Source organism: Notamacropus eugenii, chromosome 2, assembly GCF_028372415.1.
Source record: "Notamacropus eugenii isolate mMacEug1 chromosome 2, mMacEug1.pri_v2, whole genome shotgun sequence".
Lineage (NCBI taxonomy): Eukaryota > Metazoa > Chordata > Mammalia > Diprotodontia > Macropodidae > Notamacropus > Notamacropus eugenii.
The window spans coordinates 523,988,617-524,006,115 of NC_092873.1; the positions used below are offsets into that span (position 1 = coordinate 523,988,617).

Here is a 17,499-nt window from a genome sequence, read left to right on the forward strand (position 1 = left end):
CTACCTGTTCGTACCCTTTGACCATTTATTAGTTGGAGAATGGCTTGTCCTTGATCTTCTACATTTGACTCAGTTCTCTGCATATTTGAGAAATGAGACCTTGATCAGAGCAACTTGCTGTACATTTTTGGGTTGTGATTATTAACTGCACACTTCCCTCTCCTAATTCCCCAGTTCATCCTTTTCTTTCTCTCCTTTCACCCCATCTCTCCTCCAGAGTTCTCTTCAGTGAATTTTGTGCATCTTTTTTCATTCGGTTAATTTTACTTTTTTAAAGTGTTCTTGTCTTGAGTGGATTTTTGTGCCGTTGTGCATTTGTCTTACAGTGCTTACTTATTCCATTTTTTGCCTTTCTCTTGGTTTTTAATTGCAGGAAGGGAGTTTTAATAGTAGTGATGCCGAGGAAAAAGACCCTTGAAGCAATTTTTAATAGGCACAGAAGGGATCAGAAAAAGTTCTAGCAAACAGGGCAGTTAATGAAAGTAAAGTGAAGACTTCAGTACATTTTATTTTAAAAGCAAGTGGTATGAAATGAAGATTCCTCCTTTCATTTAGAGGTCTCTTTGCACTTGGTATAAACCCTTTTTATTTATAGACATGCTGTTTTTGGTGTTTGAGCTCAGAATGAAATGTAAACATTTTTTGGAAGGATGACGCTAGAGGTTTTGTCTAATACCTCCCTGAAATCCAAATATGCTAAATTGGCAGTATTACTTTGATCTACCTTTAAAAAAAAAGAACACGGTAGTTTTTGCTGTCCAGCTTTTTTATCAACAAAAATTCTTTCCCCTCATCCCTTTAATTGAGAAGAAAAGAAAAATAAACTCCCTGCCACAACCATGGATAGGCAGGCACAACAAATCTCTGCACTGGCCATGTTGACAAGACAAAATTAACACACATGCAAACACACATGTGTGTTGACATGTACAAGACCAAGCAATACACAAATGTCTGTATACAAATGCATATGTGTGTATATGAGTGTATGCATCCATATGTATGCATATATGTGTATACATTTGTGTATCTGCACATGTTCGTGTGCTATTTATGTACAGACACACACACACATGCACACAGGCTAGTGGACCTGGAGTCAGGATTCCTGAGTTCCAATCCAGCTCTGTAGCCCTGGGAGGATCATTTAACCTCTTTACTTCAGTGTCTTCTCCTGTAAAATGGGGATGATAACAGCACCTGCCTCCTGAGGGGGTTGTGAGGGTTAAATGAGGTCATGATTGTGAAGCCCTCAGCCCGGTGCCTGGCACGCAGCAGGCACCGATGGACGTTTGCTGCTGTTATTACTGCTGTTATTCCTCGCTGCATCACGGAGCCCTTGGCTTCTCTTGGTCCATTCTCATTTTTAGTCCGTTTGTGTCTTTTGGCGAGGTTAGTGATGCTTGAGCCAGGCTGTTTCTTTTTCTGATTCTTTCTTCCATAGCTGTCATTTCTTTTCACATTTTTTCCTTTAGTGCTTTCACTTCATTCACAAAAAAAAAAAAAAAAAACCCAAAAAACTCTTGCTTTATTTTTTCCTGGAACTCTAATTGAATTTGGGCCCAACTTTGATCACCATTGATGCTTTGCTTGAAGGTGTTTTGGACTCATTGTCCTCTTATTGGGCTGGATCTTGGTCATCCTTGTAACCATACTAACTTTTTCTGGTAAGATTCTTCTTTGTTTTCTCCTTCTTCCAACCTCGGTCCTGACTTAATACTGGATTTAGGACCAGGCTCTGTATGCTTTTGAAGGAAAGGTCAGGGCTGGGCCTATTGCGCCTTTCTTGGGATATCAAGTGTTACATTATTGCAGGCTCTGAGGGACGGCACAGGCTGGTGACCCACAAGCTGCCAGTGCTCCCAGAGTGGTCTAGTACAGGACAGAGTCTGATTCCCCCCACCCTGGTCTGAGCTCTGCAAGTTAGTAACCTGGATTTAGGTCTGATCACTGTCAGCCAGGTGGGAAGCTTTGCTGTTTCAGAGGGATAGAGAGCAGGTGCTCCTAGGGGCCAGGCTACAGGCAGCATGTTTCTGAGCTTGCTTCTTGGTTCACTCCCTATGACTTGTGTTTGACAGCTCCTTATTCCAGTATGCTATCTTGGGCACAGATGCTCTCCTCCATCTGCCATGGATCTAGGACCCAGGATGGGGGTACCCTATGCCCATTTTTGCACCCCTGTGGGTCCCTGGGCTGGATCTGTGATCTTCCTTTCCCTGGAACATTCCTCATTGTGTTCCTCTCCAGAACTATCTTCAATGTCCAGAGGCCACTCTGTCAGTCTCCATAGGTCAACCTGAGCTGGGAAAGTAGATCACTGTGCCTTTTTGTTGTCTCCTCAGTATAACATAAGCTTCTTGAGAATACGGCATGCTCCCTTCTTGTCTTGTTCCCTCGGGCTTAGCATAGTGCCTAGTGCTGTGACTCTGGGTACATACTTGTTGATTGATCGATGCAGTAGTACTTTTCTTCACCCCCAGTTGATCCTCTCTTCCGCTTTCTCTGACGGACCCCAAAAAAGGCCTTTTTGGTTAGTATTCATTGCCAGCGTGAGCCAACACTGGGCTTTACTTAAACCTTTTCTGTTATAACCTTTGTTGTTTGGTTCTTACAAAATTGGTGTAAGCTCTAGAAGGCTTTCCTAATCAAACTAAAAGATGACTCAGATGGTAAGGGATCACTGACAGGCTGGGTGATAGAGCTAGATTTTTTTAAAAAAGAACTTGACTAGATTTAGGACAATGAAAATAAATAGGATCAATAATTATCATCTGAATAATAATTTTGATAGGACCAACTGCATGATGCAGGCTGCTATTAATTATTGTAAAGTCACCTGATGCTCATGGCTGGACACCAATTTGTATGGGCATAGTGGTCATGAGTCTATATGAGTCCGTGGTATGATGTGGCAGCAGATCTCTAGCACTTCATTCAGCCCTGTGACTTTCTTTCTCTATTCTGTATTATCTTGTAGAGCAACTGGCTTATCTTTGCTTCAGGGAGATTAGGAGAGGGCTAAGCATAAAGTTGCTTCCTGATGTCTGAGACCATATGAATCATAAATGTGTGTTCAGCAAATGTTGGAGATATTATGAAGGTAAAGTTAACAAGACTTAGCAACAAATATGGAGGATGAGAGATAGTGAGAAACTGAGGTTGGCACCTAGGTTGTAAGCCTGGGGTACTGGGCAGGCAGTTTGGTGAGGGGAACGTTTGGGGAAAGAGAATGACTTCAGTTTTGGACTTGGTAAGTGTAAGATCTCTACTGGACATCCATTTCAAAATGTCTGAAAGGCAGCTGGAGGTCAGCAGAGAAATTAGGGCTAGATCTATAGATTTGAGAATCATTATCATGGTGATGATGGTTAATTGATGGGAAATGATTTAGTGAAATTATGTAGAAGGAGAAGAGAAGAGTCCTGTTAGGACAACCCCAGTTATTACAAGTGACCTTGGTGAAGATACAGCGGAAGAGACAGATGGGCTGGTTGGAGAAGTGGGAGGAGAGCCAGGAGAGAGTGTATTCTGAAAACTGAGGAAGACAAGGGAGAATGAAGTGGGGGCAGGGAGCCAATGGACTTGGCAATTGGGAGATCACTGGTAGCTTTGGAGGGAGCAGTTTCATAGGGATGATAGGGTCAGAAGCCAGACCATGGAGAATTAAGAAGAGATTGAGAGAAGTGGAGGCAAGTGGAGTTTCGCTAGAGAGGACAATTGCCATTATATGGAAGTGCCTAGCACATAGTAGGAGGATATGGATTGATTGTTCTGTGGTGCTCCAGAAGGATGACATTCAAGTAGTTTGTGGATTATCTAGATACTCAAAGAAACAAAAGTCCCCATGGGCCTAAGGTTTGGAAACCACTTCTTGGCATTAATTGTCATTAGTGGCCAAAGTTAATAATTCTACACAGTGTTTCCCACTGGTATTAAAGTAGAGAAAACAGAGTAGGTTGAATTGTAATTAGTGGTGGCTTAAGAAGGTCCTATATTTTCCTTCAAAGTTAGAGGAAATTGATGAGAACGGTAGAGGTTATCTTCTTGAGATCCAGAAGAAGCAGCACGCATAGTTGCTTCAGCTTTTCATATTTAATAATTAACTTTGTAGAAATGAAGTCATAACTCTCAGCGCGTCATGGAGATGAGCACTCTCCACTTCAGATTTGTTCTCTTTGGATCCAGAGGGAAGAACTACAATAGTGGGCTGCACTGACAAAGACAGATTCAGGATTGGCCACCAGTTAGCGCTGTCCCCAGATTGCATAGGCTCCCCTGATAGGCCTGAGTCCCATAGCTAGAGACCTCCAACCCAAGACTCTGTGACCATCAGGGCGGATTAGTGGGTGAGATAGCTCTGAGGACCCTTCCAACTCAGAAATCCTGGGAGTCTCAAGACTCCCAAATGTCTGTTAGGTTTTTTTTATGAAGAAAAGTATGTCTTGGGAGAAAGGATGGTAGAAGGCCCAAAGATAGGTATCTGTAGGCAGTTTCCTTTTTCAGAGTTTGTGTTGTAGTTTATAAACTTGGTAAAAGATGTCATCAAAAAAATGTGTGAATAAAAAAGGTGATGGGTGGATCATTTGGTGAGAGTGAGGCCTAACAAAGATGGCAGCCTGTGTGCTCCATCATTGGTGGCTGTGTGGGTGGAGGGCTGGGCCTGGCATCAGGAAGACCCTTACTAGTTGTGTGACCTTATTTGACTCAGTTTCTTCAACTGTAAAATGGGGCTGATAATAGCATGTATCCCACAGGGTTGCTGTGAGGATCAAATGGGATGATATTTGCAAAGTGCTTAGTGTGGTTCCTGGCAAATAGTAGGAGTTCAGTAAATGCTTGTTCCTTCCCTTCTCCCTTCAAGAGAAATTGGGGCAGCCTGGTGGTGCAGCGGGCAGAGCCCCAGGGCAGGAGTCAGGAGGACTCACCTCAGACACTGGACACTCTCTAGCTGTGTGACCTTGGGCAAGTCACTTAACCCCAACTGCTTCATCCTGGGTCATCTCCAGTCATCCTGATGAATATCTGGTCACTGGATTCAGATGGCTCTGGAGGAGAAGTGAGGCTGGTGACCTGCACAGCCCTCCCTCAATCAAAACAAAGTCCAGTGCAAGTCATGTCATCATTTCTCTGATGGCATGGTCTTCTTCAGCAACAAAGGACGAATACACACTCAAGCAGAACACACAAGAGAAGTTAAAGAAGGCTCCAAATGTATGATGGGTGAAATGGTGGTCATAGATTTATGGGATGACATGGACAGGAGCCCTACAGGGTCTGCAGGTGCGGCTGGCCGTCCTGATGGTCACAGATCTGACTCATATTTGAGATGAGGAGTCACGTGCGAGTCTCCTTTGTCCAGGTCCCAGGCCAGTTGGGGAGAGGAGTGAGAAGAAGCAGCTTCCTTAGGACACTCGATTAACACTGAATTACTGAGATGCTAAGATGCCATTTCCTTGCTTTTCCCCTTTTATCTCCAGGTGCTGGGAAGCCTCCCATGTTTGGAGATTATGAAGCCCAGAGACACTGGCAAGAAGTTACTTTTAATTTACCAGCCAAGCAATGGTATGGATGGTTTCCCTTAATACATAGTCTCTGTTTGTAGCTCTCTAAGCCTGTGAGCATTTTAAAAATGTGAAATGATAATTGAATAAATGAAAAGTCTCCACACCATCGGAAGAGCTTGTCTTCCACTCACCTGAATGAAGAGTGCTGCCCTGATCTGGCTTCCCACACTATCACTTTGTTTGTGCTCCCGGTCAGGGGGCTTCTCATGAGGGAAGCCTATCCCAGAGATGGGGAAAACACGGGCATGTTTGCATGCAGCAGAGAAGAAGCCCATCGGTAAGAGCTGAAAAGTAGAACCAAATGGGGTGATTGATAGGACCATCTGCTCAAGAAGCTGCTGGGGATGGGATCAAGGGCACATGAAGGGGGACGGGCTTGGCAGAGACAAGGGGCACCTCCTCATCAGAGCCTGGAGGGTCAGGGAGGAATGATGCCATCAAGGGACTGAGCAGGTGGGGGAGGGTGATGGGGGGATACTTAAGGAGAGAAGAGAAGGTTTGGAACAGCTGCCGTGGTGAGTGAGTGGGATAGCGAATCAATTAGGGAGGAGGAAAGGGCCTGCTTTGGTGCAGTGAGGGCCACGTGGAGAGGAGAGGACATAAATTTGGAGGACACCCATTTAGCACAGCTGTGGGACTTCCCCCATCTTGGTTCAGCCACCAAGTTGGACCACAGGGGATGGATGGTAGGAGAAATCCCCGGCTGAAGCAGAGGGTTCAAGAGCATGGGATGGTGCAGAGGTGAACTAGTAACTAAGTGGTTGAGACTGGCCAGGTACGAGGGGATGGCAATGGCATGAGGAAATCCCAAGGGCCGATGCTGAAGACAAGGATGAAGGGTTGGCATAGGAAGAGTCAGTATTATAGGATGTCATGGTCTAGTAGAGGAACTTTACCTCATAGTGCCTTGGAGTCAAGGGACCTGAGTTTGAATCCTGGCTTTGCTACTTCCCAGTGTGACTTAATTAGGCTTTAGTTTCCTCCTCTGTAAAATGAGAGGTCGGGAGTAGATGACCTTTGAGGGCTTTTCCGGTTCCCAACAGATGATTCCAAGAGCCAGCCACTTTTCTTCCAGTCTGATCTGCCTTCTGTTTCCTGTTGTTATCTTTCCATCTTTCTCCCTGAGCTAACCCTCTCCTGCCATCTCCATGACTTGGATGGTCCTACTACCCTCATTGAAGGCCCTCTCTTCTTTTTTTTTTTTTAATTTATTTATTTGACATTCATTTTAACAAAATTTTGGGTTCCAAATTTTCTCCCCTTTTGTCCCCTCCCCCCCCAAACACCAAGCATTCTAATTGCCCCTATCACCAATCTGCTCTCTCTTCTATCATCCCTCTCTGTCCTTGTCTCCATCTTCTCTTTTGTCCTGTAGGGCCAGATAACTTTCTATACCCCTTTACCTGTATTTCTTATTTCCTAGTGGCAAGAACATTACTCAACAGTTGTTCCTAACACTTTGAGTTCCAACTTCTTTACCTCCCTCCCTCCCCACCGCTTCCCTTTGGAAGGCAAGCAATTCAATATAGGCCAAATCTGTGTAGTTTTGCAAATGACTTCCATAATAGTTGTGTTGTATAAGGCTGACTATATTTCCCTCCATCCTATCCTGTCCCCCATTACTTCTATTCTCTTTTGATCCTGTCCCTCCCCATGAGTGTTGACCTCAAATTGCTCCCTCCTCCTCATACCCTCCCTTCCATCATCCCCCCCACCTTGCTTATCCCCTTATCCCCCACTTTCCTGTATTGTAAGATAGGTTTTCATACCAAAATGAGCATGCATTTTATTCCTTCCTTTAGTGGGATGTGATGAGAGTAAACTTCATGTTTTTCTCTCACCTCCCCTCTTTATCCCTCCACTAATAAGTCTTTTGCTTGCCTCTTTTATTAGCGATAATTTGCCCCATTCCATTTCTCCCTTTCTCCTCCCAATATATTTCTCTCTCACTGCTTGATTTCGTTTTTTTAAGATATGATCCCATCCTCTTCAATTCACTCTGTGCACTCTGTCTCTATGTGTGTGTGTGTGTGTGTGCATGTGTGTGTGTGTAATCCCACCCAGTACCCAGATACTGAAAAGTTTCAAGAGTTACAAATATTGACTTTCCATGTAGGAATGTAAACAGTTCAACTTTAGTAAGTCCCTTATGACTTCTCTTTGCTGTTCACCTTTTCATGGTTCTCTTCATTCTTGTGTTTGAAAGTCAAATTTTCTTTTCAGCTCTGGTCTTTTCATCAAGAATGCTTGAAAGTCCTCAATTTCATTTAAAGACCATTTTTTCCCCTGAAGTACTATACTCAGTTTTGCTGGGTAGGTGATTCTTGGTTTTAGTCCTAGTTCCTTTGACTTCTGGAATATCCTATTCCATGCCCTTCGATCCGTTAATGTAGAAGCTGCTAGATCTTGTGTTATCCTGATTGTATTTCCATAATACTTGAATTTTTTCTTTCTAGCTGCTTGCAATATTTTCTCCTTGACCTGGGAACTCTGGAATTTGGCCACAATGTTCCTAGGAGTTTCTCTTTTTGGATCTCTTTCATGCGGTGTTCTGTGGATTCCTTGAATATTTATTTTGCCCTCTGGTTCTAGAATCTCAGGGCAGTTTTCCTTGATAATTTCATGAAAGATGGTGTCTAGGCTCTTTTTTTGATCATGGCTTAAAGGGAGGCCCATAATTTTTAAATTGTCTCTCCTGGATCTATTTTCCAGGTCAGTTGTTTTTCCAATGAGATATTTCACATTATCTTCCATTTTTTCATTCTTTTGGTTTTGTTTTGTGATTTCTTGGTTTCTCATAAAGTCATTAGCCTCCATCTGTTCCATTCTAATTTTGAAAGAACTATTTTCTTCAGTGAGCTTTTGAATCTCCTTTTCCATTTGGCTAATTCTGCTTTTGAAAGCATTCTTCTCCTCATTGGCTTTTTGAACCTCTTTTGCCAATTGAGTTCGCCTATTTTTCAAGTTGTTATTTTCTTCTGCATTTTTTTGGGTCTCCTTTAGCAGGGTGCTGACCTGCTGTTCATGCTTTGACTGCATATCTCTCATTTCTTTTCCCAGCTTTTCCTCCACCTCTCTAAGTTGATTTTCAAAATCCTTTTTGAGCTCTTCCATGGCCTGAGCCCACAGAATATTTAGTCTGGGTGTTTGGGATACAGAGGCCTTGACTTCTATGTGTTTGCTTGATGGTAAGCATTGTTCTTCCTCATCAGAAGGGAAGGGAGGAGATGCCTGTTCACCAAGAAAGTAACCTTCTATAGTCTTATTTCTTTTCCCTTTTCTGGGCATTTTCCCAGCCAGTGACTTGACCTCTGAATATTCTCCTCACACCCACCTCGCCTCCTGATCCTCCCAGCCAAAGCTTGGGGTCTGAGATTCTAATGCTGCTTCCCAGTCTCAGGGCTTCCGCAGGGACGGGGCTGCTATTCAGTGTGAGATTAAGTTCAGGTACTCAGGTCAGGGCAGGGCCGCCTCTCGGGCTCAGTTCCCTCAGGGGGTTTATGCAGAGACCTTCAACAATGGATCCAGGCTCCTGCCTGCCTGGGGAGCCCTGGTCTGCTGCTGCATCAGCTACTGCCTCCCGAGGGGGCCCAAGTCATGGGGGCACCCACTCCCCTCTCGACCCGCCAAGAAGACCCTCTCACTGACCCCCGTCACCTGTGGGTGGAGGGACCCGCGGGGCCGCTGGAGATCCCGTCCCTGAAGCCCGTTCAGATCTGTTCTTCTCCGTGCCGCGGCCGGGGCAGGGCTGGGCTGGGCTCCACGTCTGCAGCGCAACGGATCTTTTGCGAGAGGTTTGCAGGTCCCTCAGGAACAGAAATCTCCTTTGCTCCATTATGCTGTGGCTTCTACTACTCCAGAGTTCGCCATGAGTTCCTTTTTACCGATGTTCTATGGGTTGTGGGTTCGGAGCTATGTGTATATGCGTCTTTCTACTCCGCCATCTTGGCTCCACCCCCGAAGGCCCTCTCTTCTAAGCCCAGCTTGGCTGCCATGTTGCTTGTCCCTGGTGCTTTTCCCTGTGAATTTCTCAGCTTGCTCCTACCTCTTTGCCGAAACCTCTCCTTTGTACCCAGATGTCCCAGCTATGGGCATCTCTGTCTTCTCTGTTGGGCCCATCTCTGTCTTCTCAGCGCCCAGAAGAAGAGGAGGCCAGGTTTAATCCACATTCCTCCCAGATTTTACAGAGCATTGGGTGTGCCCTTTGGTGTGGTAGAGCCAGGGAACCGGACTTAATCCTGGCCTGAGGGCCTGGGACATGTCACTGCCCCTTGCCAGGACTCAGTTACCTCATCTGTCAAAGGACGCATATGGAGTAGTTGACCCCTCTTCCTCCCTTCAGTGGACGCTTCAGATCCAGGCTCTGTCCCTGCCTGTGTGACCCTGAGCAAGTCACCTGATGTCCCAGCCTCTGAGGCTCCTCAAAGGCCCCTTTCAGTTTTCACCGAAAGATTTTGTGTTCTTGCATTGTTTCCCCTCTAGACCCTAATTCGATGTCTGAGCCTATTTAAATTGACATAGTAGGCCCTTCATATCCAGTTAGTGTTTCTTTTAGAAACATCATCCTGGTTGACTTGGTCTTGTCAGTGGATGGAGGTGGCCATGGTAGATGAATGGATGAGTCATTTCTAAGCCTGACAGATACCAGCTTTTGAACTTTGAGGCCTTCCTGGGTCTTTTTGTGATCTGCTTCATTCAGGGCATTATTTTCTCAGTTACTTTCCTTTGCCAGGTGGGCAGAGGGAAAGCTTGTGATCAGCCTTGAACCTCGTAAATGAGCCTTGTGTGGGCCAGTGTTTTCTGTTAGAAGAGGTGAAAACTGAATTTTGCTTAAAACTCAAAGACCATTGCTGACTAATCCTAAGCCAGGGACAAGGAAGAGCTGCCCTTCCTCCATCCTCACAGGCGCCCCATGAAGGAGGGCCCACCAGAATTACTGATTGCAGCCCATTCATGTCTGCTTATCCAGCAAGATCTGCCAGGCCTAGAGGCCTGAGGGCTACCCGAGTCTTCTTACCTCTATCCTGAGGTCTTCGGTTGGCCAAACCGGATGCTCATATGAGAGAAAGGACGTTCCAGAGTCGAACAAGGGTTGAGCTTTATTTCAGGGTCTAGTTACAAGTGCAGGGGAATTCTTCCTTAGGAGGGAGCGAAGAATCTCCCAAGGAGGCAAAGATCTTACAATAAGAAATTGGAAGTAGAAGTATAAGTGGGGAGAGAGGGGGAGGGGAGAGAAGAGAGAGGAAAAGCGGAGCCTTGTTGTCCTCACCGCTCCGCGCCCCTCCGCCCAAGAGAACTTTCAGGCTTTCCTGATCCTACTTAAACCCTCCAGCAGCATAGTTTGCATCTGAATACCGTGCTGTTAGATAACAATAGTGTGCCCAGATCCGGGACAATCTCGAGGGCGAGGAGAGCTCTCTCCCATCATGTCTCTCACGGGAAGAGGCGGAAATACACGAGATAGCTCGGTTCACCTAGATTCCCAGTCGTTTCCTGGGGGGTCTCGTGAGAACTCTAAGATTTAGAAGTTCCCACCTTTACCTGCCCGAGACTGTCCACATGGAATTGAGCTTCCATCCCCAGCAAAGATCCTTCATGGAACTGCAGCATTTTAGAATGGTTCAGCTTCTGCTTGGAGACCCATCTCTGGTAGACCATGTGGCCAATACAGCCTTTGCTGTAGTGAAGGTGGCCCACAACCTCTCAGAGTGGCCTCTCCTTTGCTGCCTCACTGTTAAGAGTTTGTCCCCCTTGCAGCTTCTGCCCATTCTTCTTGGTTCCAGATTCTGCTGTCAGCCGAATTGCCACTAGCGGGCAGGTAAGCCAAGAGCCCAGAATGGTCCCTTAGAGCAGCAGCCTTGCTATGCTCCTGGCCTTCTCAGCCCTGATCTTGGGCTGCAAGTGCTCCCTACAACCACCAGTACCCACTGCTGACCAGTTACCACTAATGGGGCAGGCCAGCAGCAAAGAGCTTAGGAGACACAGAAGGTGGCACATGCCAGGCAGGGCAGATGACCTCCATGACTTTCCTCACCAGCTCTCCTCAGACCCAGGTAGAAACGGGTCAAATTACAGTGAAGCCCAGTGATCCCAGATAGGATGGCATCTCCAGAACACAAGCCCTGTTGGCAGCCCCTATAGTCATCATCAAGGAGAAAGGGGAATGACATCATCACCACACGCATTCGCCAGGTGTGGGCAGGGAAACTCAAACACCACAGGAAGAACAGTGCCTGCCCTTTCGGGCTAGTGGTCTTGCACCTTCCCAGCCCCCTTCAACCACAGAAATAGCCCTGATGCCTCTAAAGTTACTGTAATTCACATACTGCCTACCCTACTCCCCAGTAGCCATCACTACTGAAGCCCTGGAAAAGAAATTGGCACCAGTAAGTGGGTCAGCAGTGCAGATAGATGGGATTTTCTCAATGTAAATGACGATGCAGAAGGTGCATCAGCATCTGTTCTCCTATGCCATAGGTCTTTCCATCTTCCTGGCAGCTGAACCCTCCTGGGGTAGAGAGTGAGTTTCCTGAGGCCAGGTTCAGTTTTGCCTTCTCATTGTCTTCCTAGAGCTCATCCCAGTGCTTGGCCCATAGAAAGCACTTAGCTCTTCCTCCATCCCACCATGCCATGCTGAGCTTTGGCCTCTGTTGCTGTTTAAACTGGGGCCATTTTTATCACTTGATAATTAGCAACTAAAGTGGTTGTAGTAGAGTAAGAGGAAATTTTAGTAGGGCTTTGCAGGATATTAAAGTTCATTTAAAAGAGTGAATAGCATCAGCTTGAATAGTTTTGAATGGTGAGCTCAGGAACAGAGACGCAGCTTAAAGAAATGTGATTTATTATCCGTTGTGCATAAGATACTTCAGGCAGCTCATGAGGAATTCACAAAATGTCATTTATTGTAGTAAATGTTAAGCATTTTCTGCCTTCGAGTGGATGCCCTGGAGAACGTTGCCTCTGGCAATTATGAAAGACTAGTTCGTTTGTCTGAGTCGTATTTAAAATCTTATTTTTGTAACTTATTTTCCTGAAGTAAGGTCCTTTTATCTAGTGGAGATGGCTTTAGTTTAAATGCTCAAAATTATCCTTAAGAAATTCCTTTCCCCTTTGTTTTTGGTATTGTGCATTATGAGGGGAGCATTGGTGCTGTGGACATGTCTAGAATATGGGTTTATATCTTACGCTTGTAAACATCAGGTTCTGCACATACTTCATTTAAAATAGTAAGAGCCATAATGGCTGATTATACATTTGATAGGGAACAAAAGAGAGAACGCTTTTTAGTCCACTAAACTTTAGATGATTTAAACTTTTTTCCTTTTTGTTGTAGAATGTACTTAAAATGTACTGAAGCTGTCTGGTTTCACCAGTGTTTGTTCCCTTGCAACCAAAGTGTATACAGAGTTTTCTTGCATAGGCAGGATGATACAATGGATAGAGTGCAGGCTCTGGATGCAGAGAAGCTGGGTTCAAATCTTGCCCCCGTACTGTCTGTGTGCCTTAACTCTCTCTGGACCTGACTTTCCTCATGTGCAGAATTCTTTAAAATAAGGGATCTATTCATTATCCACAAGTATTTCTGAAGTCTCTGTTGTGTGTGTTGTGCTAGGCTCTGGTGGGATATGAAGTTTAGAATAAAAAGGTCTTTTCCCTTGGGCAAGTTTATAATCTAGCCAGGTTAGTACAGCAATATAATGCAAAATGATGGATGAAGATGATAATTATGATGATAATAAATAGCACGTATAGTGGTTTGGGATTTGCAGAGTGCTTCTCAAATAGCCCCCCCAAGACCCCATCCCCATTGTGACTCTGTAACAAAGGCCCGTCTCTAGCTTGTGTTGCAGATGAATTTTACACAGCTTTGGGGGAAAAAATAGACACGGGCAGACTAAAATGCTTAGTGACAAACTCATTTTGTGCTGTGTAGCATAATTTAGCAATTTCCTTTATTTGAAATGAAATAAAATGAGGTGAGATGAGATATTGAATTCTTTGTAGATTTCTCTTCACGAATATTGGTTAATAAATGTGTTTTCTTATCTTTCAGGTACTTCAATAGCAGTGATAACGATTTACAGTACTGGGGTCTAGACTATCCACCTCTTACAGCCTACCACAGTCTTTTATGTGCCTACGTGTAAGCCATTCATCCTGAACATCTTGAGAACATTAGTTAGCGTCTAATGGCTTTCAGGTTTACAAAGCCCTTTTCAAATATTTTCTCATATGAATTTCCCAACAATTATATCCCCTTTTTATAGATGGGGAAACTGAGGCAGGCAGCAGGGTTAGATTTGATCTCAAGTCTTCCTGACTGCAGGCCCACCACTCCGTACTGCTGTGTGCCTCTCACAATGATGCTAACAAGTCTTTTGCCCCACCATTTTGTTGTAGAGAAGATGAACGTTGGAGGACCTCACATACACTTTTGGGAGAGAAGCCTCACTGTAGTTCTGCCTCCCATTATTCCATGTGTATCAGAGGATTGAAAGTCAGACTGATCAGATCTGGGTGGCTATTTTCTTATCATTCATAGAATATTATGCCTATCTAATAAGAGTAGACTGAAAAATACATATTCACTCAACAGTCTGACTAATATGTTTGGATGGAAACCAGAGTTCTGATAGTGTCATACCCTTACTTAGAAATGGGATTGCTATGGCTTCCCTAGTTTACAATTTGAAATGGAATTTATCAAAGACTTCAAATTTTTGGTTTCAAGACAGCTTTGCTTTAGAATGTGGTGGTGTTCAGTATACTGGAAAGTCTCTACACAGCATCCAGCTGGTGTCCATGTGTGGGCACGCAGCAGTCTTTTTGTTTGGACAGCTCTTTACTTTGCAAAAAATTAGTATGAAAGCTTGATTTACTATGCTGTGCAGAGGGGTCACAGTGAGGAAATAATTCCAAGAGTTCACAGTCTATCCTACATCTTTTCCCCTTTTCTCCATTCACTCAACCAGAAGTCTAAGCCAGGTTCTCATTCACTGTCACATGGATTCTCAGGGTGGCCTCCCCAGCATGTTCCCAGCAGCCAAAGTGATCACACCCAGCCACAGGCCTCCTGGCCCAGAAGGCGGTCTTCCGTGTAGTTTGTGCAACTTATAATCCTTTGAGTCTTGCCCCAGGGCATATTTTCATACTCATCTCTCACTGCACCCTCTCCCACACACACACACACGCACGCACGCACGCACGCACATGCACACTCGGGACAAGAAATGTCTGAGGTCTTAAGGCCTCCTGACACCAAATCGAGCTCTTGGTCTGTGGTGCCGCTCAGGCCCTGTTCAGTTAAGTCTTCAGATCTGTCTTTGGCGAGCCCCCATCCACTGCTCTACACCTCATGGGTGCTCAGCGAGTGGGTTTGATGGCAGCCTAGTTAGGCCCTGCTGTTCAGGCCCATGGGCCACCTGTTTTATAGCCCAGTTGGTTTCACAGTTGTTATCGTTTGAAGCGCTTCAGTGACCATGTGACCCTGTGACAGAAGTGGCTTCTCAGCACTTATTGGGGAAGGCAGTAGGGGAGAAAAAGGACAGGTACATCGTGACTTAAGCACACACATGTTTTCTTTTATAGGGCAGAATTCATCAATCCAGACTGGATTGCTCTCCACACATCCCGGGGTTATGAGAGTGGTGAGCATAAGTTATTCATGCGTTCAACAGGTAGGAAAACATTGTACTTTGAACATAAAGGGGAGGAAGGGGAAGGGTGTGCTAGGCACTGTACCAAGCATTTACAAATATTATCTCCTCACAACAGTCCTTTGGATTAGGTGTTCCTGTTACCCCCAGTTTGCATTTGAGGAAACTGAGGCAAACACAGGTGAAGTGACTTGCCCAGGGTCACATAGTAAGTGTCTAAGGCTGGATTTGAACTCAGGTCTTTCTCACTCCAGACCGAACACTATATTCCTTGCACTACCTAGATTCCACTGTAACTCAGTTCACTTTATTTTTCCCATTTTGGAAACATTAACAAAGGTAAATTATTTTCTCTCACATTTTTTTTTAAGTTATAATGGAGTCACATCTTATATAGGGGCTAGATTCTAAAGTCAGGAGATAAGGAGAAAATCTTATAGAGTCAAAATTACCTTTGAACATCCCTTCATTTGCCTACAAAGTACAGTACAGTATCTTTAAGCTATACCTGCGACTGAGAAAGGGGGTTAAATGTTTCTTTAAAACTGGGATTTTTGACCTTTTTGTGTCCTGGATCCCTTTGGCAGCTGGCCAAGCCTGAGGAAGCCCCTTCCATCCTTCTCACGGGAGTGTTTTTGAGTGCATTCAATAAAAATAATATATAGGCTTGTAAAGGGACCAATTACATTTAAATTCTTCTTAAAATTCTTTTAGAAGGAACTTATGACCCTTAGGTCAAGGACCCCTCCTAAAAGCAGGTCTTTGTTTTGGAGAGCAAGTGAATCTCGTGTGGTTGTGATGGAAGTAATTGATGTAAATTTTATTTTTAACTCTATCCAGCAAGGCTTTTGACCAGGAGAGAGGCAGGAGCCAGAAATTCTACTAGAATAGAAGAAAGCACACCAGTCAGAACAGAAGATTAGGGCGGTCTGTGCTCTCAGAGGGACATCACATGGGGGCTTCCATGGCCCCAAAACACTTCCTTCTTCCTGCTTCGCTGGGTGGTCTGAGGCCAAGCAGAGACCGTCTGGCTCAGCAGGGAGGCCAGTCAGGCCACCTTTCTGAGGAGAGTGACTAGACTCCAGGTGGGGAGGCTGGAAGGGACCCACCCAGGCATCCAGAAGCTCATGGTATGCAGGGCACCAGGCACCGTATGAGGCTGAGGACTGCTCATACCTCCCTGTTTGGGCCATGTAACGCCTGCATGACTTCCATAATTCTCATTCTTGCAAGTTTAATATGGTGGAAGATAGTGCCCCCAAGCACACCTGTATGGTGATCTCGTATTTATTTGTCCTTAACCAGTCCTGAATTGGTCTTAAATCTGATTAGATGGAATAGAAAGGAAAATGAGGACAAGAACAAGAGAACAGACTGTTCTGTACAAGTCAGCGTTTCAGAATGAATGATGTAAATAAAGAGTTCTCCAGCCTGCTTGGGTAATGCTTATTCTAATTCCAGATGGTTTTTATTCCACAAAGCATAGCTCTATGTTCTTTAATTCTTAAAGTTAATTAATTTAAGAATAATTATATTTTATTTAACATTCTTTTTTTAAAATTTGAGCTCCTAATTCTCTGCTTGCCTCTATGCCCTCTCCCAGCCATTGAGAAGGCAAGCAATATGATATTAGTTATACATGAGAAATCATACTAAATATATTCTCATATAAGCCATGTTGCCACAAAAAAAAAAGAAAAGAACTTTTAGTAAAAAAAATATGCTTCCATCTCCAGAGCTCATCAGTATCCATCCTGGGTTCTTTGGAATGTCTTGGATCATTGTCTAGATCAGGGTAGCTGAGCCTTCCATGGCCGATCATCAGCTGTCATTGTGATTGCTGACACTGTGTACAGCGCTCTCCTGGTTCTGTGCACTTCACTTTGCATCAGTTCATATCAGTCCTGCCAGGGTTTTTGGAGAACATCCCTCTTGTCATTTCTTTGGTACAGTAGCATTTCATCATGATCATCGACCACAGTTTGTTCATTCATTCCTCAGTCGATGGGCATTCCCTCAATCTCCAGTTCTTAGCCACCACTTAAAGAGCTGCTATCAGTATTTTTATGCACATCGATTATTTTCCTTTTTGTTTATCTCACTGAGATGCACAGACCTGCTGGTGGCATTGCTTGGTAGCAGAGTTTGGGCAGAGTCCAGATTATTCTCTAGAACCTGGCCTGTCTTTTCAGCTTCCATACTTCTCTCTCTGCTCTCAACAGTCTCATCAAAGTTTCTCCTCTCTGTTCCTCACAAGACACTCCGTCATCCATCTCGTA

General features: G+C 44.7%; 1 protein-coding gene across 2 annotated transcripts in view; it reads left to right on the forward strand.

Annotated features, from left to right (window-relative positions):
- The window catches only part of ALG6 (ALG6 alpha-1,3-glucosyltransferase), a 53,751-nt gene that overhangs the window by 11,818 nt on the left and 24,434 nt on the right, over window positions 1-17,499 (forward strand). For both annotated transcript variants that reach the window (XM_072649725.1, XM_072649726.1), the window contains exons 3-5: window positions 5,478-5,562; window positions 13,618-13,707; window positions 15,153-15,241. In XM_072649725.1, the coding sequence (XP_072505826.1) occupies window positions 5,478-5,562; window positions 13,618-13,707; window positions 15,153-15,241 (264 nt within the window). The remainder of the gene's footprint in view (window positions 1-5,477; window positions 5,563-13,617; window positions 13,708-15,152; window positions 15,242-17,499) is intronic.